Source organism: Schistocerca serialis, chromosome 6 (genome assembly GCF_023864345.2).
Source record: "Schistocerca serialis cubense isolate TAMUIC-IGC-003099 chromosome 6, iqSchSeri2.2, whole genome shotgun sequence".
In the NCBI taxonomy this organism is placed as follows: domain Eukaryota; kingdom Metazoa; phylum Arthropoda; class Insecta; order Orthoptera; family Acrididae; genus Schistocerca; species Schistocerca serialis.
In genome coordinates this window covers 477,279,070-477,305,195 of record NC_064643.1, presented here as the reverse complement: position 1 = coordinate 477,305,195, position 26,126 = coordinate 477,279,070, and the positions used below count along the sequence as shown (strand labels likewise).

The 26,126-nt window shown below is 39.4% G+C and overlaps 1 protein-coding gene across 1 annotated transcript in view; it reads left to right on the top strand.

Moving 5' to 3' along the window:
- LOC126483815 (nuclear pore membrane glycoprotein 210) overlaps positions 1 to 26,126 on the top strand; it is a 260,572-nt gene that overhangs the window by 156,834 nt on the left and 77,612 nt on the right. Inside the window, exon 10 of the mRNA XM_050107008.1 lies at positions 2,669 to 2,924. Within this exon, the coding sequence (XP_049962965.1) occupies positions 2,669 to 2,924 (256 nt within the window). The remainder of the gene's footprint in view (positions 1 to 2,668; positions 2,925 to 26,126) is intronic.

Below are 26,126 nucleotides of genomic sequence, written 5' to 3'. Positions count from 1 at the left end.
TATTAGACAAGTTACGCTACACTAAGTTACAGTGTATGCAAAATTCTACCAGGCGGCTTCCTCTTTCATTCCTTACCCCAATCCCATATTCACCTACTACTTTTCCTCCTCTTCCTTTTCCTGCTTATCCCCCATGACTATTCAATTTTGGCTCCCTTCATTATCTGAATAATTTCTTTTATCTCATCATACATTTCTTCAGTCTCTTCGTCATCTGTGGAGCTAGTTGGCTTATAAACTTGTACTCTGTGGTAGGTATGTGCTTCGTGTCTATATTCGCGACAATAATGCGTTCACTATGCTATTCGTAGTGGTGTACCCACACTCCTATTTTTTTCATTCGTTATTAAACCTACTCCTGCATTATCTCTATTTGATTTTATATTTATAACCCTGTATTCACCTAACCAAATGTCTTGTTTCTCCTGCCACTGAACTTACTAATTCCCACTACATGTAGTTCAACCTATCCATTTTCCTTTTTAAATTTTCTAACCTACTTGCCTAAAGCAGTTATGGACACTTTTCTTTGTTGTTTAAAATTTGAAGTATCAGTATTCATCAGTCTATTGTTGTTGCTTATTAATGTTAAATCTGTTGGTGTGTATGAGTGTTAATAACTGCTTCAACAAAAAATGTGAATACAGTACAATATATGAGTATTTGAAGTAAATTTCCTTTGCTGCCTTGTAATAAATAGTCTAAATTATATGCAGGATTTATTTTTGGAATTTGTTTTTAGCATGATTTATGTTGGGGAAAATATGTCTGGCACCTTTAATTGCCATTGGGCACTTGGGTTGTCTTTCAGCTGTGACAGTAATTTGTGGACTGTGGACAAAATAATAAATTTTCTTGAAGCAGATCAAAACAGAACAATATGATTAGTTTTTATCATCCCCTTGTATGGAGCTCAAGGTATAGATACTGATGAAGATTCCAGTTTATCAGATGAAATTCAAGGAAAACCATGTTGTCTCCCTGCGTGTATACTATGGGCTCAGGCAATAGGCACAAGCTCATTTTGAGGAAAATGAACGTGTTGTAAATACAAAGAGAAAGAATAAGGGCATGTCAAGGCAAAATTTGCAGTGGTGACAGAAGTGGACAAGAAGAAGAAACAGAGAACTGTGGAAGCATTCAAAATACGCTTCCTGCTGCAGACACGGAAGGAAATAGGAAGTGCGCGTCAAGTCCGAATTTTGAGGTTTGCGCTGATACTCCAACCACATCAGCTGTGGGAAAGAAGAATGGGACGATAAGTAAAAATTTTGCAGTGAGGGGAGTAAGCCAAGAACAAGAAGCAGTAGAAGATATTGATGATTCTGCAGAACCTGCAGCCCCACCCAAACACTCAAGAATCAGTGTTCATGATGGTATAAGTGAAAATTATACTGAAATTAAATTTTTCTTGTAAACCTGTTACAAAATAATAACTTACTACCATTTTTAAGCAGAAAAACCAGACGTAATAATTCTGGGCACTAATGGGTTAATTTTGAACAGAGTATTTAATGTCCTGTTTGTTTAGTTTCTGGGAAGGATATTTTGAAATAATAACACAAACCTATAATGGAATATGTTAAACTTGATATTGGCATTTGGTTCCCTGTAAATATTGTCCCTGTCCATCTTTTCCGAATTATTTACACATATCTTTTGTTCCACAATAAGGCACAACAGGCACAACAAAAGGATTGCTGCACATTTCAGCTTTCAGCTAAAAGGCCTTCTTCTAAATTAGAAGACACACACACACACACACACACACACACACACACACACACGACCACTATCTTTGGCTGCAGGGACCGTCATTATTCCATCCTGGATTTTTCGTTTGATTTTGCTTAGTGACTTTCCTTACATCCAGCAACCCAGTGCAGTTTTTCTTTGTTACTATTCTTTAACACATTACTTTACTTGATGTCCATCTATTTTTTTATCTTCTTTCCTGTGTTTTACAAGTCCGGCCTCCGCAGCCAGAGGCAGTGGTCGTGTGTGTGTGTGTGTGTGTGTGTGTGTGTGTGTGTGTGTGTGTGGTTTTTTTTCCTACTTTATAAAAAGGCCTTTTGGCCGAAAGTTTAAATATATAACAATTTTTTTGTTGTGCCTGTCTACTGCTCATCGGCTTCTATATATGGCGAGTAGCAATCCATCTTTTTCATAACATAGTCATTATTTCATCCTGGATGTGACTTTTAAGGGAGAGTGGTTTGATTTTAAAATATTTTTGAGACTGGCTGAAATATCAGCATGAGTGTTGTTTGCTTCTAAGTCTTTAGTAGCAGATGCTTACTGACCCGTAACCCTTCTGATTGAACACATTTTAAAATTCTGCAGTAACATTTAATTTGTGGATTAGGTAGTAGCACTGTTGTTCTACACCAGCCACTGCAAATTACATAGAGATTGTATCCATCACTTCAAGTATGTTGCCTTCTTCTCTTTCCCAAAGGAAGGTAGGTTAGGGTTTAACATGCCATTGACAGCAAGGTAGTTACAGACATATACCATTTGCAACTCATGCTATTATTTCAAGTAAGGCTACCAATAAAGGTGAATCAAAAGAGTTACAGTAGTTATCTATAATGTTTATTGTGATGCTGTAGATCTTCTTTTATTGTAAACTGTCATAAAACAATTTTAATTTCTGTTTTATTTCCAGGTAAAACTATTGCCAACAAAACAACATATACTGACAAATGCCTATTTGGGTCAATCGTACCGGGTACCTGTCGTGTTGTGCAGTGAACTTGACAAAACAAAAACTGTAAGCATGCGCAGTCGAAATGGAACATGTCCTGAGGGTTACTTTGTCACTGCATTTCCTTTTTATTGCGCTATTCGTTTCTCTGATCCTGATGCAGAATTTGATGTCGACGATGTCTTTGCTGTCCATCAAAGATTTGACTTGGAAAAAGGTGGGTAAATTTATTTAACAGTCAGTTGTGTCACTCTTTCCTCAAGTTTTGTAGATATAATTTTTGCTGAACATGAAATATTTTCAGTGATAAATCTTTCACACTGAAGTGGATTGTATGGTCTTGGAAAATTTTATGAAATGTTACAATTGTACTTCAATCCAGGACTCACATGCATACCTTTGCCATTATGAGCAATGCTCTTATTGGCTGAGTTATCGAGACATATATATTCACATTTTATTTATCTATCTAACAGTATCTCTCTCCTACATCCCAAATTACACAGAAGCTGTTCCACATGATTTGCTGAACTAGCAGGCGAAGGAGAAGGATGTGTCGGGGTTTGGTTTAGCCAGAATCAGAGATTGCTTTTTTTCCTCTTAAGATCAATCTTCCATTCTGCAGCCAAGTGTAATCTCGTAGAGAACATTGTCAGGTGAAGAACGTGAGCTGAATCAGGAATAAAACATTGAGCCATCCCTACATTGACCTGGCTATTATGCTACCCTCATGGACTCTGTGTCAGATTTGATATGCCAGAGGAGTTTAATGTAGGGGAGAGATAGTGATATACTGGCATTTTTAGGTGTCCCTCAGTGGCTACTCATCATGTGATTTGTTGTTGTCAGTATTTACTCATTTAGAATGCACTGCAACATGCATTTGGTAATCACAAAAAAAGGACACACACTTCTGTAACACTCCTTTAAGCATTGTACACAGAGGTTTCATTTTCAATAGGCTTCTAGCAAAGTGACAAAATTAAGGATAAACCCCATGTAATTAAATCCAAGTTGAAAGTTTCTTTGTGGTGATATTCCTATTCTGTACAGGAGTTCCCCTGCAATGTGTTATTTGTTTCTATTCCCTCTCACAATTTTTGTTTCTTTTTTTAGTTGTTTTGTTTATAGATTTGCTAAACAGTATTCTCTAATATGTGTTACACAATTAATGGAAACACTGCAAGAAATGCATACTTCACCATAAAAGTAGATGCTAGCCAGGCCTGCACATTGTACTGTCGTGTTTGAACACGAGCAGCACCTGTGCAGTGTCCTCAACATGTAGCAGCTATCAATCATGGTGAGAACAGTGTTCTGTGTAGTTGCTAGTGTATTGTGTTGGAGCTAAGTGAATTCAGATGTGAGCAAATTGTTGGTATCCATGTGGTGGGTGCTTCTGTAACAGAAGTAGTCGAAGTGTTTGGGTGTTTCAAGAAGCATCATATTGAAGATTTATACTGCATAAAGGGAGGAAACAAAAGAAAAATTCGGAGTAGGTATTAAAATCCATGGAGAAGAAATAAAAACTTTGAGGTTCACCGATGACATTGTAATTCTGTCAGAGACAGCAAAGGACTTGGAAGAGCAGTTGAACAGAATGGACAGTGCCTTGAAAGGAGGATATAAGATGAACATCAACAAAAGTAAAACAAGGATAATGGAATGTAGTCGAATTAAGTTGGGTGATGCTGAGGGAATTAGATTAGGAAATAAGACACTTAAAGTAGTAAAGGAGTTTTGCTATTTGGGGAGCAAAATAACTGATGATGGTCGAAGTAGAGAGGATATCAAATGAAGACTGGCAATGGCAAGGAAAGCGTTTCTGAAGAAGAGAAATTTGTTAACATCGATTACAGATTTAAGTGTCAGGAAGTCGTTTCTGAAAGTAATAGTATGGAGCGTAGCCATGTATGGAAGTGAAACATGGACGATAAGTAGTTTGGACAAGAAGAGAATAGAAGCTTTCGAAATGTGGTGCTACAGAAGAATGCCGAAGATTAGATGGGTAGGTCATATAACTAATGAGGAGGAATTGAGTAGGATTGGGGAGAAGAGAAGTTTGTGGCACAACTTGACTAGAAGAAGGGATCGGTTGGTAGGACATGTTCTGAGGCATCAAGGGATCACGAATTTAGTATTGGAGGGCAGCGTGGAGGGTAAAAGTCATAGAGGGAGACCAAGAGATGAATACACTAAACAGATTCAGAGGGATGTAGGTTGCAGTAGGTACTGGGAGACGAAGCAGCTTGCACAGGATAGAGTAGCATGGAGAGCTGCATCAAACCAGTCTCAAGACTGAAGACCACAACAACAACAACAACAACAACAGGGAAGGTGGTAAAACTGAGTCACAACGTGGATGAAAGTACATGTCGAGTGACATGACAGATGGTCATTGATGAGGATTGTGTCGAAAATAGGAAAACCACTCATCCTTGATGCAGATGTTTGTCATAGGACAACATGGCACTGAAGCCATAGAATGTGAAGTATGGTGAAATGGAAGAAAATCATCTGGTTGAATGAATTTTGTTTCACGCTGTTTCCAACTTATGGCTGAGTTTAGGTCCCAAGATTGAAACATGGTGCAGATTCAATGATGATACCCTGTTCAAAGAGCTTTTGTCATCCGGGTCAGAATGAATTGCATCTTCCTTATCCACCAGGGTCACCAGACCTCAATATTACTGAGCCTTTGTGGTCTACATTGGAGAGAAAGGTGTGTGATCACTACCACCTCCATCATCATTACTTGAACTTGCCTCTATTTTGCAGGAAGAATGGTATAAGTTTCCCTTGGATACCAAGTGGGGACTACTCAGGAGAACGTCGTTATCAGGAGAAAGAAAACTGGCGTTCTACGGATCGGAGCGTGGAATGTCAGAGCCCTTAATGGGGCAGGTAGGTTAGAAAATTTAAAAAGGGAAATGGATAGGTTAAAGTTGGATATGGTGGGAATTCGTGAAGTTCGGTGGCAGGAGGAACAAGACTTTTGGTCGGTGAGTACAGGGTCATAAATACAAAATCAAATAGGGGTATTGCAGGAGTAGGTTTAAAAATGAATAAAACAATAGGAATACGGGTAAGCTACTACAGACAGCACAGTGAACGCATTGTTGTGGCCAAGATAGACACGAAGACCACGCCTACGACAGTAGTACAAGTCTATATGCCAACTAGCTCTGCAGATGATGAAGAAATTGAAGAAATGTATGATGAAATAAAAGAAATTATTCAGATAGTGAAGGGAGACTAAAATTTAATAGTCATGAGTGACTGGAATTCGAGTGTAGGAAAAGGGAGAGAAGAAAACGTAGTAGGTGAATATGGATTGGGGCTAAGAAATGAAAGAGGAAGCCGCCTGGTAGAATTTTGCACAGAGCACAACATAATCATAGCTAACACTTGGTTTAAGAATCATGAAAGAAGGTTGTATACATGGAAGAACCCTGGAGATACTAAAAGGTATCAGATAGATTATATAATGGTAAGACAGAGATTTAGAAACCAGATTTTAAATTGTAAGACATTTCCAGTGGCAGATGTGTACTCTGACCACAATCTATTGGTTATGAACTGTAGATTAAAACTGAAGAAACTGCAAAAAGGTGGGAATTTAAGGAGATGGGACCTGGATAAACTGACTAAACCAGAGGTTGTACAGAATTTCAGAGAGAGCTTAAGGAATAGAAATCCTTGGGTGACAGAAGAAATATTGAATTTAATTGATGAAAGGAGAAAATATAAAAATGCAGTAAATGAAGCAGGCAAAAAGGAATACAAACATCTCAAAAATGAGATCGACGGGAAGTGCAAAATGGCTAAGCAGGCATGGCTAGAGGACAGATATAATGATACAGAGGCTTATCTCACTAGAGGTAAGATAGATACTGCCTACAGGAAAATTAAAGAGACCTTTGGAGAAAAGGAAACCACTTGCATGAATATCAAGAGCTCAGATGGAAACCCAGTTCTAAGCAAAGAAGGAAAAGCAGAAAGGTGGAAGGAGTATATAGAGGGTCTATACAGGGGCGATGTTCTTGAGGACAATATTATGGAAATGGAAGAGGATGTAGATGAAGATGAAATGGGAGATACAATACTGCGTGAAGAGTTTGACAGAGCACTGAAAGACCTGAGTCGAAACGAGGCCCCCGGAGTAGACAACATTCCATTAGAACTTCTGACAGCCTTGGGAGAGCCAGTCCTGACAAAACTCTACCATCTGGTGAACAAATTGTATGAGACAAGCGAAATACCCTCAGACTTCGAGAAGAATATAATAATTCCAATCTCAAAGAATGCAGGCGTTGACAGATGTGAAAATTACCAAACTATCAGTTTAATAAGTCATGGCTGCAAAATACTAACGCCAATTCTTTACAGACGAATGGAAAAACTGGTAGAAGCCGATCTTGGGGAAGATCAGTTTGGATTCCGTAGAAATATGGGGACACGTGAGGCAATACTGACCCTACGACTTATTTTAGAAGCTAGATTAAGAAAAGGCAAACCTATGTTTCTAGCATTTGTAGACTTAGAGAAAGCTTTTGACAATGTTGACTGGAATACTCTCTTTCAAATTCTAAAGGCGGCAGGGGTAAAATACAGGGAGCGAAAGGCTATTTACAATTTGTACAGAAACCAGATGGCAGTTATAAGAGTCGAGGGACTGTAGCCTCTCCTCGATGTTATTCAATCTGTATATTGAGCAAGCAGTAAAGGAAACAAAAGAAAAATTCGGAGTAGGTATTAAAATCTATGGAGAAGAAATAAAAACTTTAAGGTTCGCCGATGACTTTGTAATTCTGTCAGAGACAGCCAAGGACTTGGAAGAGCAGTTGAACGGAATGGACAGTGTCTTAAAAGGAGGATATAAGATGAACATCAACAAAAGCAAAACGAGGATAATGGAATGTAGTCGAATTAAGTCGGGTGATGCTGAGGGAATTAGATTAGGAAATGAGACACTTAAAGCAGTAAAGGAGTTTTGCTATTTGGGGAGCAAAATAACTGATGATGGTCGAAGTAGAGAGGATATAAAATGTAGACTAGCAATGGCAAGGAAATCGTTTCTGAAGAAGTGAAATTTTTTAACATCGGGTATAGATTTAAGTGTCAGAATGACGTTTCTGAAAGTATATGTATGGAGTGTAGCCATGTATGGAAGTGAAACATGGACGATAACTAGTTTAGACAAGAAGAGAATAGAAGCTTTCGAAATGTGGTGCTACAGAAGAATGCTGAAGATTAGATGGGTAGATCACATAACTAATGAGGTGGTACTGAATAGGATTGGGGAGAAGAGGAGTTTGTGGCACGACTTGACTAGAAGAAGGGATCGGTTGGTAGGACATGTTCTGAGGCATCAAGGGATCACGAATTTAGTATTGGAGGGCAGCGTGGAGGGTAAAAATCGTAGAGGGAGACCAAGAGATGAATACTCTAAGCAGATTCAGAAGGATGTAGGTTGCAGTAGGTACTGGGAGATGAAGAAGCTTGCACAGGATAGGGTAGCATGGAGAGCTGCATCAAACCAGTCTCAGGACTGAAGACCACAACAACAACAACAACAACAACAACACAAGCATGACCTCTATTTATCCATTCCAAGGTGACTGGAAGCTGTTTTGAATGCCAACAGGTTTTGTACACTGTGTTAGGCACAGTGATGTGTTGTGTTTAGGGTATTTCCATATTTTTGTCCTCCCCCTCGCATGATCGCACACAACTTCATAAATAAGTAACTGAAATGACAAGGATGGGCTTGAAAGGCAGGGGTTACAGTTCGTGACCTATTCTAGCACAGTTTTAATCACTGAATAAATTTAATTAGATGCTAAATGGTTTGTATGATAATAATCAAACCATAAATTCTTTACTCAGAACTTTCTTGCATATTGCGAAAATAAAGGGAAGGTTTTTTATTGCAAAAATGGGTGTGTTTTAAGTGCTTAGCTTTTAGAATAAAGCTATGATTTAAGTCAGATCTGAACATACTATTTAGAAAAACATTGTAGGTCAAGCCTGTTTATCACCTTAGCTGTGATCTCTCACACATTAGGACCACTTCATTGAAAATCCACATAAACAAGTTTAATGGCAACCTAATTTTTATTTACAGCCATTTACAATGAATGAACTGAATAATGCTGTAGATAAGAGCAACAGAAAACCCACCTGGATAGTTGCACACATTAGCTTACAGCTTCTGGCATTTAGGGAGGTGCGTCTACTCCAGATCAAATCTGCCTGCCAGATTAATGATGAGGGCTGGTGTGCTGGCCTGCCTGGAAGTGGTTTATAGATCGTTTCCCACCTCTGACTAGGTCAATATTGAGCTAGTACTCATGTCCTGTCTCAGTTACATGATTGAAAAACTTTTTGAAAACATTCTAACACTTTTGCATAGGGTAACACTAGTCACAGACAGAAAGGGTGCACAAATTCCATCCTGAGGAGTGAGGAGGTGGTGGCAGGAAAGGTATCTGTTGCCTTCTAGCACTAACAGTACCAAATCCAAATTGACATGCTGACCCCATGATGACATAGATTAAGGCCAGGAAAAAAAGAAGAGAAATGGTAAAGGCAAGAACAGAAAATCAGTGTGCCTGGATGACAACATTTGGTCTCTGGCCATGAAGAGCAAAAATTGTTTTTCAGTTGGATTTGTTCCTGTAATATACCTAAAATATGAAAAAACAGATCTTAGTAATTCTTAAACATTGAATAAATATATAGGTGTAATATTGGAAAGTAATATGAAATGGAACGAGCTCATAAGGGTGATCGTAGAGAGGGCAAATGGTCGACTTCGGTTCATTGGGAGAATTTTAGGAAATTGTGATTCTTCTTTTCAGGAGATTGTGTATGCAACACTTCTGAAGCCTATTTTTGAGTATTGCTCGAGTGTGTGGGCTCCCACCAGGTCATATTGATGGAAGACATCAAAGCAATCAGAGATGGGCTATTAGGTTTGTTACTGGTAGATTTGATCAACACACGAGTATTATGGAGAATCCCTGAAGGGAAGACAACATTCTTTTCGTGAAACACTGTTGAGAAAATTTACAAAGCTGACTGTAGTATGATTCTACTGCTGCCAATGTACATTTCACATGGGGTCTTGAAGATAAGATAAGAAAATTAGGAATTTTATTTCTTTTTCCCTTGATTTATTTGCAAGTGGAGCAGTAAAGGAAATGAGCAGTAGTGGTACAATGTACCATTTACCATACCCCATATGGTGGCTTGTGGAGTATGTGTGTAGGTGTAGATACAGCATCCTTAATCCAAAGGTGTTTTTTTTCTGAAGTGAAAGCATTAGTTTTGTTATCATTAGGGCTCATTGGCTTAGGCGTGCAGTCAGAGTAGTCAAATGGGGATGCTGTGAAACTACACTCTTTGAAGTACCTGATAACCAAACTTCTGAACTGTTGAAGTAGTAAACAAAACAAAAATAGTGGAAGGGATGTCATAAGATGACAACAGACTGAAAGCTGTCTAAACTGGTCTGGCACCTTCTTTGTTACAGAAAATTCCTTGTTGATTTTAAAGCTGGTGTAGCCATTGGAGAAACTGAAGAAATGAGCCTCTCAGAGGTATGCTGTCCTTAATCATTTCCTCTCTATATACAAGTGATGAACCTTCTTCATATTACACAAGAAGCATCCTATATCATCACATTGCTACTCTGAGAGATAAATTTGAAAATATAGGAAGAAAACTGTGAAACATTTTTAATAAAGTTGTAGATATTGTAATGCAACAGAGTGGAAGGCTAATCATTTAAAAACAGAAGTCTGTCCCTTCCTCTTAAATAAGGAGCAAGCAACAAGAAAACTGTAAGTGAAATGGGATTTAGTTTACGTATGACGAATGTAGTTAGCCATTATAGATGGTATAAAGGCAGAAAACAAGAAGTCTTACATTAAGAAGTGACAATGATAGTTTTCTGAGCATATAGATTTTTTAAAAAAGAGTCAGGAGTAGAAATAGTGGTCCGATATGGTGCTTACACCAGTGTTGCAAGTTCAGAGAAGGCAGTGACTGGAAAGTGCAGTGTGGGACAAAGACAGAGAGCACACTGATGCTGCTGCAAAATACACTTTGTACCTTGCTTCATAGAAGGTACCAGATGCTTGTCTTCTTGCTTGCACATCACTATAGCAGTATGCTTGTCCGATTTGGTAATGCTGTGCTGAACTACATGACATAGCCTTAAATGAAATATTTAGACATTAGAGATTGCTTAAGTCCAGTCTGTTGTCTGGAATGTATTGCATCCTTGGACAGTACCTGAGATGTTGCAGCCAGAGGTCTGCGAGCTATGCCAAATAAGTCACAAACAATCTCACTACATAAATGTACTCACCTATGTAGCTGATGTTGCTAGTTTGTATATATCCATTGGTGCTTAACTCTTGGGGAATCTATTAAAATCCTTGTAGTTTAAGAAACTTTCACCTCCAGTATTTGGATAGATAGGTGACAGGTGGTAGCTTGATGTTCCTGAACACCAAATTTTGTGACAATGGGCTGGCTTAAATGCCAGCTCTTTCTAGTGTCTCATGGAAGTCACAACCCTTCCAAATTGAACTAGGTTTCACACTTTCCCTCTCTCTCTCGGCATCAACAACACTATAAACATGGCACTTAAACACCACATGCACTCATTGCAATTACTTACACTGAACAGATTCTCTTAAGACACAGCTCTGGCACTTTGTAGATGAAAGTTGTCATTGTACTTGAAGAAAGAAAACCTTTCCATTATGGTCACTGAACATATATTTTGTGGCCTGTGAACCAACAGTGACGTATGACTTTTCATTTTGTTTCTTCTACTACTCGGATATGACCTTATCCATTTACAACTGAAACCAGAGTTTCTTGCATGACAAAAAGCTTGCAAACTCCCCCAAGATTCCAGAGATTCCTGTCTGGAAGATAAACTGCTATGTGCTTAATGGATTGGTAGCTGTCATCTAAAAATCTTCTACCAGGATTTGAAGTGTCAGTAAAAGATGGAAACTTTGAGCTCTGATGTATGGATGTGAAACTCAAACATAAACATAAAGAAACATAGGTTTCCTTGTGAGCCACTGTGGTTGTGAAGAGAAACTGTAGATCACATTTTGAAGTGAGGCTGTTGCTCTTTATAGTGACCTCAATGGGAATCTGTTTAAGGCAGCAAAAGATTGTCCTGACTATGTTAAACATTGAAATAATGTACTATAAACCTGCATTTCTTTTTTATATGTTACTCGAGTTTCAAAGTACTTACTTTGTACTACCTGAGTACTTGGTGTTGCTCTGGTATGTATTTATTTCAGTTCTCTTAGTCTCTCTCCCACCCCCACCTCTCCACCCCACTCCATGCTCATCTCATCTTGCCCTTCTCTTTGTCCATCTGCTACTTCCCCCTCTCCCTGCCTGTCTCCACCGCCCCCTCTTCCTGTCAATCTCCTCCTTTTCCCTTTCTCTGACCAACTTCTCCTCCCCCTCTCTATGTCCATCTCCTCCTCCTCTCATATCTCCAGAACCGTGTGTCATTCAGTGATATAACTGTGTAGGTACATTCAGCAGTATATGTGGATACTGTCTGTTAAATGTAAGTTAGAACTAAAAAACCCAATAACTATAAACATCATGACATCATGGCTGATGTGATAGTTTTACTGCATGAACAGCCAAAACGTAGTATGTGATAAACTTTTTTCCTTTCATCATTTTTGGCATGTAAGAAAAAGTTTTGCAAAGTTTTGAAATTAAGTGTGAAGTTTGTTGCAAGTCACCAAGTTCTCTGTCACTGGATATTGCACGTAGTAGCTCTACATTATGCAGTGTACATTAGGCAATAAATAATGCAATATTATGAAGAGGATGATGCTGAGCGCAGATAGGCACAACAAAAAGACTGTAAAACAATGCTTTTGGACAAACAGGTCTTCATCAGAATGGATAACACACACACACACACACACACACACACACACACACACACACACACACACACACACACACAGTTTGGCCAACCTTTGATAGGTAAGTGGTTCTTACCCCCCCAACAATTCATTGCTGACATTAAGTGATGCTTGGTTGAAATCAGTTCTGTGGTTTTGGAGGAGATGTGGAACATATATACATACATTTTTATAATATATTATTATTATATATAATATATTATTACTATTTCTCAGACGTTAAGTCTGGTTAAAACTGGAAAGTGACGCGGACCTTGATCAAGCGTCACTTCCTTTTAACTATACGGTATATGTTACATTGCATTTAGGAACTTTCGGGTAATTGAACACGTATCAGTAATTACAGATTTCTGTAGTTGTATATATACATTTGGATGTAGCTGTATAGCGTTGATGTACTGGTGGATATTGCTTGGTATGACTCCTGTAGTTGATAGTACAATTGGTATAATGTCAACTTTATCCTGATGCCACATGTCCTTGACTTCCTCAGCCAGTTGGATGTATTTTTCAATTTTTTCTCCTGTTTTCTTCTGTATATTTGTTGTATTGGGTATGGATATTTCGATTAGTTGTGTTAATTTCTTCTTTTTATTGGTGAGTATGATGTCAGGTTTGTTATGTGGTGTTGTTTTATCTGTTATAATGGTTCTTTTCCAGTATAATTTGTAGTCATCATTCTCCAGTACATTTTGTGGTGCATACTTGTATGTGGGAACGTGTTGTTTTATTAGTTTATGTTGTATGGCAAGTTGTTGATGTATTATTTTTGCTACATTGTCATGTCTTCTGGTGTATTCTGTATTTGCTAGTACAGGGCTATTACAAATGATTGAAGCGATTTCATAAATTCACTGTAGCTCCATTCATTGACATATGGTCACGACACACTACAGATACGTAGAAAAACTCATAAAGTTTTGTTCGGCTGAAGCCGCACTTCAGGTTTCTGCCGCCAGAGCGCTCAAGAGCGCAGTGAGACAAAATGGCGACAGGAGCCGAGAAAGCGTATGTCGTGCTTGAAATGCACTCAATCAGTCAGTCATAACAGTGCACCGATTCTTCAGGACGAAGTTCAACAAAGATCCACCAACTGCTAACTCCATTCGGCGATGGTATGCGCAGTTTAAAGCTTCTGGATGCCTGTGTAAGGGGAAATCAACGGGTCGGCCTGCAGTGAGCGAAGAAACGGTCGAACGCGTGCAGGCAAGTTTCACGCGTAGCCCGCGGAAGTTGATGAATAAAGCAAGCAGGGAGCTAAATGTACCGCAGCCGACGGTTTGGAAAATCTTACGGAAAAGGCTAAAGCAGAAGCCTTACCGTTTACAATTGCTACAAGCCCTGACACCCGATAACAAAGTCAAACGCTTTGAATTTTCGGCGCGGTTGCAACAGCTCATGGAAGAGGATGCGTTCAGTGCGAAACTTGTTTTCAGTGATGAAGCAACATTTTTTCTTAACGGTGAAGTGAACAGACACAATGTGCGAATCTGGGCGGTAGAGAATCCTCACGCATTTGTGCAGCAAATTCGCAATTCACTAAAAGTTAACGTGTTTTGTGCAATCTCATGGTTTAAAGTTTACGGCCCCTTTTTCTTCTGCGAAAAAAACGTTGCAGGACACGTGTATCTGGACATGCTGGAAAACTGGCTCATGCCACAACTGGAGACTGACAACGCCGACTTCATCTTTCAACAGGATGGTGCTCCACCGCACTTCCATCATGATGTTCAGCATTTCTTAAACAGGAGATTGGAAAACCGATGGATCGGTCGTGGTGGAGATCATGATCAGCAATTCATGTCATGGCCTCCACGCTCTCCCGACTTAACCCCATGCGATTTCTTTCTATGGGGTTATGTGAAAGATTCAGTGTTTAAACCTCCTCTACCAAGAAACATGCCAGAACTGCGAGCTCACATCAACGATGCTTTCGAACTCATTGATGGGGACACGCTGCGCCGAGTGTGGGAGGAACTTGATTATCGGCTTGATGTCTGCCGAATCAATAAAGGGGCACATATCAAACATTTGCGAATGCCTAAAAAAACTTTTTGAGTTTTTGTATGTGTGTGCAAAGCATTGTGAAAATATCTCAAATAATAAAGTTATTGTAGAGCTGTGAAATCGCTTCAATCATTTGTAATAACCCTGTATTGTACATCCGCTTGTGATGTGATCTACTGTTTCTATTTGTTGTTTGCAAAGTCTGCATTTATCTGTTGTGGTGTTGGGATCTTTAATAGTGTGCTTGCTGTAAATCTGGTGTTTATTGTTTGATCCTGTATTGCAATCATGAATCCTTCCATCTCACTGTATATATTGCCTTTTCTTAGCCATGTGTTGGATGCGTCTTGATCGATGTGTGGCTGTGTTAGATGATACAGGTGCTTGCCATGTAATGTTTTCTTTTTCCAATTTACTTTCTTTGTATCTGTTGATGTTATGTGATCCAAAGGGTTGTAGAAGTGGTTATGAAATTGCAATGGTGTAGCTGATGTATTTATATGAGTGATTGCTTTGTGTATTTTGCTAGTTTCTGCTCGTTCTATAAAGAATTTTCTTAAATTGTCTACCTGTCCATAATATAGGTTTTTTATGCCGATAAATCCCCTTCCTCCTTCCTTTCTGCTTAATGTGAATCTTTCTGTTGCTGAATGTATGTGATGTATTCTATATTTGTGGCATTGTGATCGTGTAAGTGTATTGAGCACTTCTAGGTCTGTGTTACTCCATTTCACTACTCCAAATGAGTAGGTCAATATTGGTAGAGCATAAGTATTTATAGCTTTTGTCTTGTTTCTTGCTGTCAATTCTGTTTTCAGTATTTTTGTTAGTCTTTGTCTATATTTTTCTTTTAGTTCTTCTTTAATATTTGTATTATCTATTCCTATTTTTTGTCTGTATCCTAGATATTTATAGGCATCTGTTTTTTCCATCGCTTATATGCAGTCGCTGTGGTTATCCAGTATGTAATCTTCTTGTTTTGTGTGTTTTCCCTTGACAATGCTATTTTTCTTACATTTGTCTGTTCCAAAAGCCATATTTATATCATTGCTGAATACTTCTGTTATCTTTAGTAATTGGTTGAGTTGTTGATTTGTTGCTGCCAGTAGTTTTAGATCATCCATGTATAGCAAATGTGTGATTTTGTGTTGGTATGTTCCAGTAAGATTTGTATCCATAATTTATATCTAAAAACAAAGATGATGTGACTTACCAAACGAAAGCGCTGGCAGGTCGATAGACACACAAACATACACACAAAATTCAAGCTTTTGCAACCCACGGTTGCTTCGTCAGGAAAGAGGGAAGGAGAGGGAAAGATGAAAGGATGTGGGTTTTAAGCGAGAGGGTAAGGAGTCATTCCAATCCCGGGAGCGGAAAGACTTACCTTAGGGGGAAAAAAGGACAGGTATACACTTGCGCGCACACACACATATCCATCCACACATACACAGACACAAGCAGACATTTGTAAAGGCAAAGAGTTTGGGCAGAGATGTCAGTCGAGGCGGAAGTATAAAGGCAAAGATGTTGTTGAATGACAGGTGAGGAATGAGCGGCGGCAACTTGAAATTAGCGGAGGTTGAGGCCTGGCGGGTAACGAGAAGAGAGGATATACTGAAGGGCAAGTTCCCATCTCCGGAGTTCTGACAGGTTGGTTTTAGTGGGAAGTATCCAGATAACCCGGACGGTGTAACACTGTGCCAAGATGTAATTTGTATTATTTAGCATGTTGGATAGTGGGTTCAGAGCAAGGCAGAACCAGAAAGGACTTAATGAGTCTCCTTGGTATATACCATGCTTAATCTGTGTTGGCTGTGATGTGATATTATTTGAAATTGTTTGGATATTAAGTGTGGTTTTCCAATTTTTCGTTACTATGTTTAGGAACTGTATCAATTTAGGATCTACTTTGTATATTTCCAATATTCGTAGTAACCATGAGTGGGGAACACTATCAAAAGCTTTTTGGTAATCAATGTATGCGTAGTGTAGTGACCTTTGTTTAGTTTTAGCTTGATATGTCACCTCTGCATCTATTATCAGTTGCTCTTTACATCCTCGTGCTCCTTTGCAACAGCCTTTTTGTTCTTCATTTATAATTTTGTTCTGTGTTGTATGTGTTATTAATTTCTGGGTAATTACTGAAGTTAATATTTTGTATATTGTTGGTAGGCATGTTATGGGGCGATATTTAACTGGGTTTGCTGTGTCTGCTTGATTTTTAGGTTTCAGATAAGTTATTCCATGTGTGAGTGTATCAGGGAATGTGTATGGGTCTGCAATGTAACTGTTAAATAATTTAGTTAGATGTGAATGTGTTGAGGTGAACTTCTTTAGCCAGAAATTTGCTATTTTATCTTTCCCAGGGGCTTTCCAATTGTGCGTAGAATTAATTGCTCGGGTGATTTCATGTTGCAAAATTATCATTTCAGGCATTTGTGGTATCATCTTGTATGTGTCTGTTTCTGCTTGTATCCACCGTGCTTGCCTGTTATGTTGTACCGGGTTGGACCATATGTTGCTCCAGAAGTGTTCCATGTCTGTTATGTTTGGTGGATTGTCTATTTTAATGTGTGTGTTATCTGTTGTCTGGTAAAATTTCTTTTGGTTTGTGTTGAATGTTTGGTTTTGTTTCCTTCTATTTTCACTTTTTTTGTATCTCCTAAGTCGTTTGTGCAATTCTTGTAATTTATGCTTCTTTTCATCTAATTGCTCTATCACTTCTTGTTGTGAGATTTTACTTAACCTTTTTCGTTTTTTGTGTGATATTTCGTTTCTTATAAATTGTGTTAGCTGTCCGATGTCTTTTCTCAATTTTTCTATTCTGATCTGTGGCCTGTGTTGCCATGCTGGTTTTGTGGGTTTCTTGTGTGTTGGTTGGTTCTGATCTCTGCCTAGTGTGTATATTTAGTGTAGTGAGTGCTCCTATATAAATCAGTAGTTGTAACTTTTCCATAGTCGTATTTTCATTTATTTTGTTGTGTATGATTGTGTTGATAGTTGTTATTGTTGTTTCGACTTGTGGGTTATTTGGTGGTCTATGCAAGAATGGTCTAATGTCTATATTTGTGTCTTTGTATTCTATATATGTCAGCTGAAATTTTTATTCTATATCTAACATGTGTGTCACTTCGTGTTCTATTTGTGCTTGTTCTGGTGACTGTCTTAAGATTTCATTTTCCTCTGATTGTTTAATTGATGCGTGTTGTTCTTTGTTTGTTTGCTCTGGAATGTTTGTGTCCATTACTGTATTTTCTTCTTCTTCTGAATATTATTCCTATTATTATTATTATTATTATTATTATTATTATTATTATTATTGATCCAATTTTGATGAAAACGTAGCCTATACATAGCCTTGTTGAAGGTAACAGTGAAACCCCCATAAAAGTCTGACTAGTAACTTTGGTGACCAGCATGTTTTGACAGACAATGTTTTAGCAAAGCGTTCAATCATGATACCTTCTTTTTCCATGATAAGATTTTGATCAACGACGGCCTGTACAGAGCCCCAAACTATGCTCAGATTACCTACGAAAACCCCAGGAAAAGTCATATAGTAGGTTTGGGTATTGGCATGTTCTAAGACAGACAGGCAGACATGACAGTTTTACACATTTATTATTAGTAAAGATAATTTATGCACATGTGCAGTTCTCAACACAATTCTGTTCGAGTCTTGATAAGCTCGGATACCGTCAATTGTATATAGCTCGCATCAGTGATAACATGACACACAGTGACAACAGCAGCAGCAGTACATGTAACGCTCCTTTAGCGATGTGTTTGTTCCCGTCTTATTACAACAATTTTGCCTATAGACATTTTTAAATTTCTATGATTGGTGCATATAATCACGACATATTGTTTTAGATATACAGGGTGTTTCAAAAATGACCGGTATATTTGAAACAGCAATAAAAACTAAACGAGCAGCGATAGAAATACACCGTTTGTTGCAATATGCTTGGGACAACAGTACATTTTCAGGCAGACAAACTTTCGAAATTACAATTTTCAACAACAGATGGCGCTGCAAGTGAGGTGAAAGATATAGAAGACAACGCAGTCTGTGGGTGCGCCATTCTGTACATCGTCTTTCTGCTGTAAGCGTGTGCTGTTCACAACGTGCAAGTGTGCTGTAGATAACATGGTTTATTCCTTATGTAACAACTATAACGGCTTCTGACATCAAATGTAACAATTGTGTTACTAAGTGTGACACTTCTGTCACTCAATGTAACTGGGTTTTCTCTTTTGATGCTGTCAATTGTCAGGATGAGCATTCTAAAGCATTCTGTCAGGGTGAAAATATTAAATAAATTAACTTTTCTCTCTTAACAACATGTGGGCAGGGTGGGTTCTTTCTTGGCTCGGGTATGAGGTCGAATGAAACATCATTTTTACATAAGATAACTTTTATTGAAGATTTGTACAACTGTATCTTACGGAATGTTCTGGTTCGGAGAGTGGCAGCTGTGTCGTTGTGAAGTCTTCTGCTGCGGCAGCGGCGGCGTCTGATTACGCGTAGCGGTGTGTATCTCGTGTCGCCGTCTCGCCCAGCTGACGGGAGACGCGCAGCGCGAGGTGGCCGGTTTAACTATTGCGAGCGAAGTCGTGCATCGGATGATACCTTGGGTGCGGCGTCCTAGTGTTTCTCTTCTCTAAGCGGCCGCGTGTGTTGTGCGTCGGACAGCGGAGCGGTGCGGCGGGGGAAGGCCGGTGTCGCGGACTCGAACCACGGACTCCCGCTTGCCAGTCTTCGGCTGTCAGATCTTCATCCCAGCTCACAGGTGACTGCTGATGTGAGGCCGTCTCCTTCCCGTCCTCACAAGTCACCCGGGTATGTAAAAACCAGACTTCAAATACCTTTTAACTTCTGTCTTCTGGCGCCGCGGCTGCTGCTTGCTATTCCATTACAGCGGCGGACTTGGTGCGTCTGTGCATGATGCAGTCTCTTCTTGCATGACGGTCTTCAGCAGTGAAACTGACTGAACACTACTGCTACTCTTCTTTTCTTCCTTCGTCTCTCGTCTTCGTCTCCGTTCCCGTCTCCGTCTTCGTCCCCGTCTTCATCTGTCTTCCTCTGTCTTCATCTGTCGGGCCCACCGCGTCTCGCGTATTTATTCACTTCAGTTCACTGGAGGTGAACGACTTCACGGCCATTGCCTCTTCTGTCACGTTGAAAAGCTTCTCGAAGAATCTTCTTGACCTCGGTCATTGGCTCTTGGAATGTAGGCGGGGGCCTCTGATCGCATGTGACGACTGAGAAACACGTGAGCCGGTCATTGCCTCTTCCGTCACGTTGAAAAGCTTCTCGAAGAATCTTCTTAACGTCGGTCATTGGCTCTTGGAATGTAGGCGAGGGCCTTTGCTCACATGCGACAACTGAGAAACACGTGAGCCGGTCGGGCGATGCCCTGACGGCTGAATCGACAGCGCCCGCTTATGTGGAACTTGCTGACTTCATGGTCATTGTCTCTTCTGTTCTGCCCACTGAATGCGAGTATGTAACTCTCTAAACTAAACCAAGTTTTCCATTTATATTCTAATTTCTAGTTCACTTTGTGATTTCACTAATTTATTTACTTAATTACCACTCAACACTTAGAACAGAGGATTTTCTGGTGTTGGAATTCCACCGCCTAGAACACAGTGTTGTTGCAACAAGACGAAGTTTTCAATGGAGGTTTAATGTAACCAAAGGACCGAAAAGTGATACAATAAAGGATCTGTTTGAAAAATTTCAACGGACTGGGAACGTGACGGATGAATGTGCTGGAAAGGTAGGGCGACCGCGTACGGCAACCACAGAGGGCAACGCGCAGCTAGTGCAGCAGGTGATCCAACAGCGGCTTCGGGTTTCCGTTCGCCGTGTTGCAGCTGCAGTCCAAATGACGCCAACGTCCACGTATCGTCTCATGCGCCAGAGTTTACACCTCTATCCATACAAAATTCAAACGCGGCAACCCCTCAGCGCCGCTTCCATTGCTGCACGAGAGAGATTCGCTAACGATATAGTGCACAGGATTGATGACGGCGATATGCATGTGGGCAGCATTTGGTTTACTGACGAAGCTTATTTTTACCTGGACGGCTTCGTCAATAAACAGAACTGGCGCATATGGGGAACCGAAAAGCCCCATGTTGCAGTCCCATCGTCCCTGCATCCTCAAAAAGTACTGGTCTGGGCCGCCATTTCTTCCAAAGGAATCATTGGCCCATTTTTCAGATCCGAAACGATTACTGCATCACGCTATCTGGACATTCTTCGTGAATTTGTGGCGGTACAAACTGCCTTAGACGACACTGCGAACACCTCGTGGTTTATGCAAGATGGTGCCCGGCCACATCGCACGGCCGACGTCTTTAATTTCCTGAATGAATATTTCGATGATCGTGTGATTGCTTTGGGCTATCCGAAACATTCAGGAGGCGGCGTGGATTGGCCTCCCTATTCGCCAGACATGAACCCCTGTGACTTCTTTCTGTGGGGACACTTGAAAGACCAGGTGTACCGCCAGAATCCAGAAACAATTGAACAGCTGAAGCAGTACATCTCATCTGCATGTGAAGCCATTCCGCCAGACATGTTGTCAAAGGTTTCGGGTAATTTCATTCAGAGACTACGCCATATTATTGCTACGCATGGTGGATATGTGAAAAATATCGTACTATAGAGTTTCCCAGACCGCAACGCCATCTGTTGTTGAAAATTGTAACTACTGTAATTTCGAAAGTTTGTCTGCCTGAAAATGTACTGTTGTCCCAAGCATATTGCAACAAACGGTGTATTTCTATTGCTGCTCGTTTAGTTTTTATTGCCGTTTCAAATATACCGGTCATTTTTGAAACACCCTGTATGTTTAACACTTACTTTTATCTGCTTGAAAAGCCAAGATGTTTCTGGCTCTAATAAATAAAAAAAAGAGTGTATCTGAATGGTTATGTGGTAGCCACGTGGCAGTGTTTGAGGCTATGGAATCCCTCAGAAGTAAGTAGGGTTTGCATCCTCTCAGTACCACGTGATTTTTTTTAACAGTGTTGCAAGCATAACAGAAATATATCCAAAGTACAGCATATGTAACAACACACTGTTCCACAGACTGGCATATGACAGAAAGTCATTGGCTGCCAGGACATCTCAGCGGATGCAGGCCATGAGAGAGTGTCCTGGCTCTTGTTCTATACAGTGGTTTCAGTGCTCGTGAAGCGACAGCCAGGTGCAGCATTCAGTCTCGCTTTGGCCAGAAGTGGAGAAGATGGTGTGTGAGAGAGGGGTAATAGGCTGGCTTCGAGAGTTGGGCTTAGTAAAGACGACGCTTCAGCTAGACAACTTGTTAATTTACACTAGTATGGAAGGTCAGTTTTTAAACACTGTCCGATTCAAGAATGAGACCAGTTTCCCTGATGTTTGCAAACCTTTCACATCTACTCCCAGGATGCTGCTCATAAAGAGGTCCTCTGTGATTATCACAAACTTTATATGCTTACTTTCGCTGAAGTGAATGTAGACCATAACTGGCACCACATCATCTTTTCAGATGAGTTTATAAAGTGATGGAGGATAGTCTTGTGCTGGAGGTAATGTCATCAGATGGGGCAGTGATAGTTCATCAAATTAATGGTCATTTCGCTGCCTATTAGAATGTGTACATCATAAAATATGCTGCAGTGACGAGTGTTAGGAAGCGTTATCCCAATGGAGTGATCCATTTCTGTTAGGACCACTCACTGGTTCACAGGAATTGAATCGTGCAGCAATAGCTTCCCCAACATGCTTTGTCGACCTGATCAACTGGCCTGTTTTAGTGACAAACTTGATTCCCATCGAAAATTTGTGTGTCAAAACGAAGTATCAGCCGCCCCCCCCCCCCCCCCCCCCTCTCCAAACACACACCTGACCAACTATTGGACCTAATGTTAGATACATTGGAGAGTCTTGCGGGTGATGAGACATATTTTCTGAGGCTAACCGCCTTGATGCCTCATTGAATGAGGCTGGTAATTCATTCCAAGGGTGGATGGATCTCATACTAGCCTCATCCCTGATGTGAAACTTTTCTTGGCTCACATGACTCCACTTTATGCTACATCACTTGATATGAATGAATGTTTATTTATTGGAAATTATGTGAAATCAATATACTTTAATTTATATTTATTATGTGCTTCTTGAAACTTAATACTTTTAAATTTGAGTAAAGTACAAACAAGTCACTTTTAATTGATATAGAAATGATGTCCTAATATGAGACAGTGAGATCAAATACTTAATATACCCAATTATAAGAACAGGTAGATACTGAAATAATAATGTTCTCTTCCTTACTGCCTCTTCCAACATTTTCTACATTTATTGTGCAAGAGAATTGCAGTCAGGGAAACAAAAGCTCTTTTTCAAGTTAACATTCTTTGGGAGTGTAAGGATAACAGCCCATATACTGTGCCCATTTATCTATGTTAGTCTTCAGAGAAATGGATTGATGGTTTTAAAATTGTTGGGTTCTAAAAAGCATTGTCATCAGAGACCTTTCACAAGATCATGCTACTGGTGAATGAGTAGTTACTCTTCGTAAACGGAACGGCAAAGGCCGTATAACTACAGCCACAGTAAAGAACAATTTCACATTTTATCTCCAGTAGATATATCTGTACTGTTGTCACACATTAAATGACTTAATAAAACTGTGGTAGGCAGTAAGATGGGCGGTCGACAGCAGAACTTACAGAAGCAGCCAGCCAATCAAAAACACTTTAAAACCTCAATCCAGTTAAATTGGGCAGGATTCCTGACGCCACACAAAATATCACCTTATTTTTTTTGCTATTGTCATTACATAAATTGAGGGTCTGTCCCTAGTTATTCCAAAAGTGTTTCTCCTGTAAGAATACAAAACATAGGATGTTAAAACCTGGTGTACTTTGAGGTGGATGCCAAAACACTGCTGTCCAGTAGGTCTTCATGCCACAAGCATAAGCTTGCATCATTGGGTAGTGTCTGATATGATTCAAGTGAAGACCACTTTGTCCTTTTGGGGAATTCTAAAGGATGTGTGCCATGGACAAATAGTTGGAGTCACTGAGCGCAGCTTGTTGTTGACCACTTCTGTCCACTTCCTTTCCCACTCAGCCAACCCACTACTTGTCACCTGTGACACAATGCTATGTACGGGGACTTTAAGCTGAACTGTGGTATTTTCCTTGCAAGAAAAAGGACCACTGCAAAATAAGTATTCAATGTCATCGTCTTCAGTTACGCGTCTGAAGCATTGTCATCAGTTAAATTTGTACAAGACTCTGAATGCTTGGAATATTATGATTCTGTGCGTCTCTCATTTTCTTTTCCAGGAACAAAACTCTTGCTTCTGCTTGCTTTATTTCCATTGCACCTTTCTTCTTTTTGAAAAATCCAGGATGGAATGCAACAATATTATGAGAAGGAAAGTTGCTACTCACTATATAGCAGAGAGGCTGAGTCGCAGATAGGCACAACAAAAAGGCTCTTTCAGTTATACATACATACGTCTGTCTGTCTATTGTTGTTGAAGGCTTTAATGGCCGAAAGCTATAACTGTGAGAGCCTTTTTGTTGTGCCCATCTGCGATTCAGCATCTCTGCTATATGGTGAGTAGCAACTTTCCTTCTCATAATAGTGTTTCTTCTCTTTGAATTGTTTTGAACACTACCTGTATGAACTTGATGTCAGCTGCTTAACATATTTAGAATGTTACTGTATATAGATAATTTTTACTTTTTGGACCATCTGACTACAACTGAATGATATATATACCATATTTTGTGATTGCTGTCTACATCCTATACTTTCATGTATAATGTTTAATTGGTATTAATTTCCAGTGTTGTGCATAAGTAAGTCTTGCTGGTATGTGATATGTTGATGCTATTACCCAACATTGGCATTAATGGTTCAAAAGTGTTGCCACAGTTTGTTAGTTAGTTAGTTACATGTTATATTGCTCAATCTCATGGTAACCATTATGATGTGGAACATGTCAAGTGCATAAGAAATGCACATCTGAATCAAGGGTATTTTTAAGCTTAAATTTTTAATTACGTACTCTATTCCCTTAAATGGCACAAAATGCATATACCTATGGATTTATTTATTCCTAATCAAGAATTCAGCAGTGGTGTAGAAGGAGTTATCAAGGAGAGATGATTTCTGTTTTCTTTTGAAGCACTTACTGCTTTCTGTCAGACATTTTATTTCATCTGGTAATTTATCGGAAAGTCTTACAGCAGCATATTTCACCCCTATCTGTGCTAAATATTGATTAAGTAGAGGATAGTGTAAGTCTTTCTTTCTTCTTGTATTCATTGTTGTTTTTAAATTGGTCCATGTTGTTGAGAACAAATTTCATTTTTGAGTAAATATACTGTGAGGCCTACCTACAAGATGTGTTGTTTTGAGCCACACACATCATTCTGACCAGTTTCTTTTGAGCAGTGAATACGTTTTTCCTAAGTGTTGAGTTACCTCAAAATATTATTCTGTATGACATCAGAGAGTGAAAGTATGTAAAGTATATTAGCTTACTAATTTCTATATCCTCAAAAGTGGCAATTGTTATGATTGCAAAAGGTGGTGAACGTAGTCACTTTAGGAGATCCAAAATATGAATTTTCCAATTTTAAGATTCTCATCTATATGTACACCCAAAAACTTAGTCTGCTCTACCCTGGCTACTGACTTCTGTTGAAGTGTTATTTTTATTGAAAGAACTCTGTGTTTTTTCAAAGTTCAGAGCAAGCCCATTTGCAGAAAACCAATCAGTAACTTTTCCAAAGACATTATTTGTATTGTTTCGTATTGGATTTTACTGGATTAAGAATGATGGTTGTATCGTGAGCAAGCAGTGCCAGTTTAGCTTCTTGTTTCAGATAAGAAGGGAGGTCATTCACAAATATCAGGAACAGAAAGGGACCCATGATCGAACCCTGTGGAACACCTAATGTAATTCACCCTAGTTAGATGAAGTGGCAAACTTGCTTAAATCACTTAAACCATATAAAGAAACTTTTTTCTTCCTGTTCCATAGATATGATTAAGCCACTCATATGCTGTTCCTTTTATACCATAGAATTGTAATTTTAGTAATGTAATGTCATGGTTCACACAATGAAAGCTTTGCATAAGTTACAGAAAATTCCTATTGGTGACATTTTATTTTTGTAGACTCTCTTATGTGGTGAGTGAAATTATATATTGCTGTCTCAGTGGAATAGAATTTTTGAAATCCAAACTCTGATTTACTTAGTATCCCGTTACTGTTGAGATGGCTAACCACTCTTGAGTACATGTGAGGTGGCTATACACACTGAGCATGCCTGATATGGGTCTTAGCCATTTCCCTTGCATGTTCTCTGTACGCACAAATTTTTCTGTATTGTGCCTA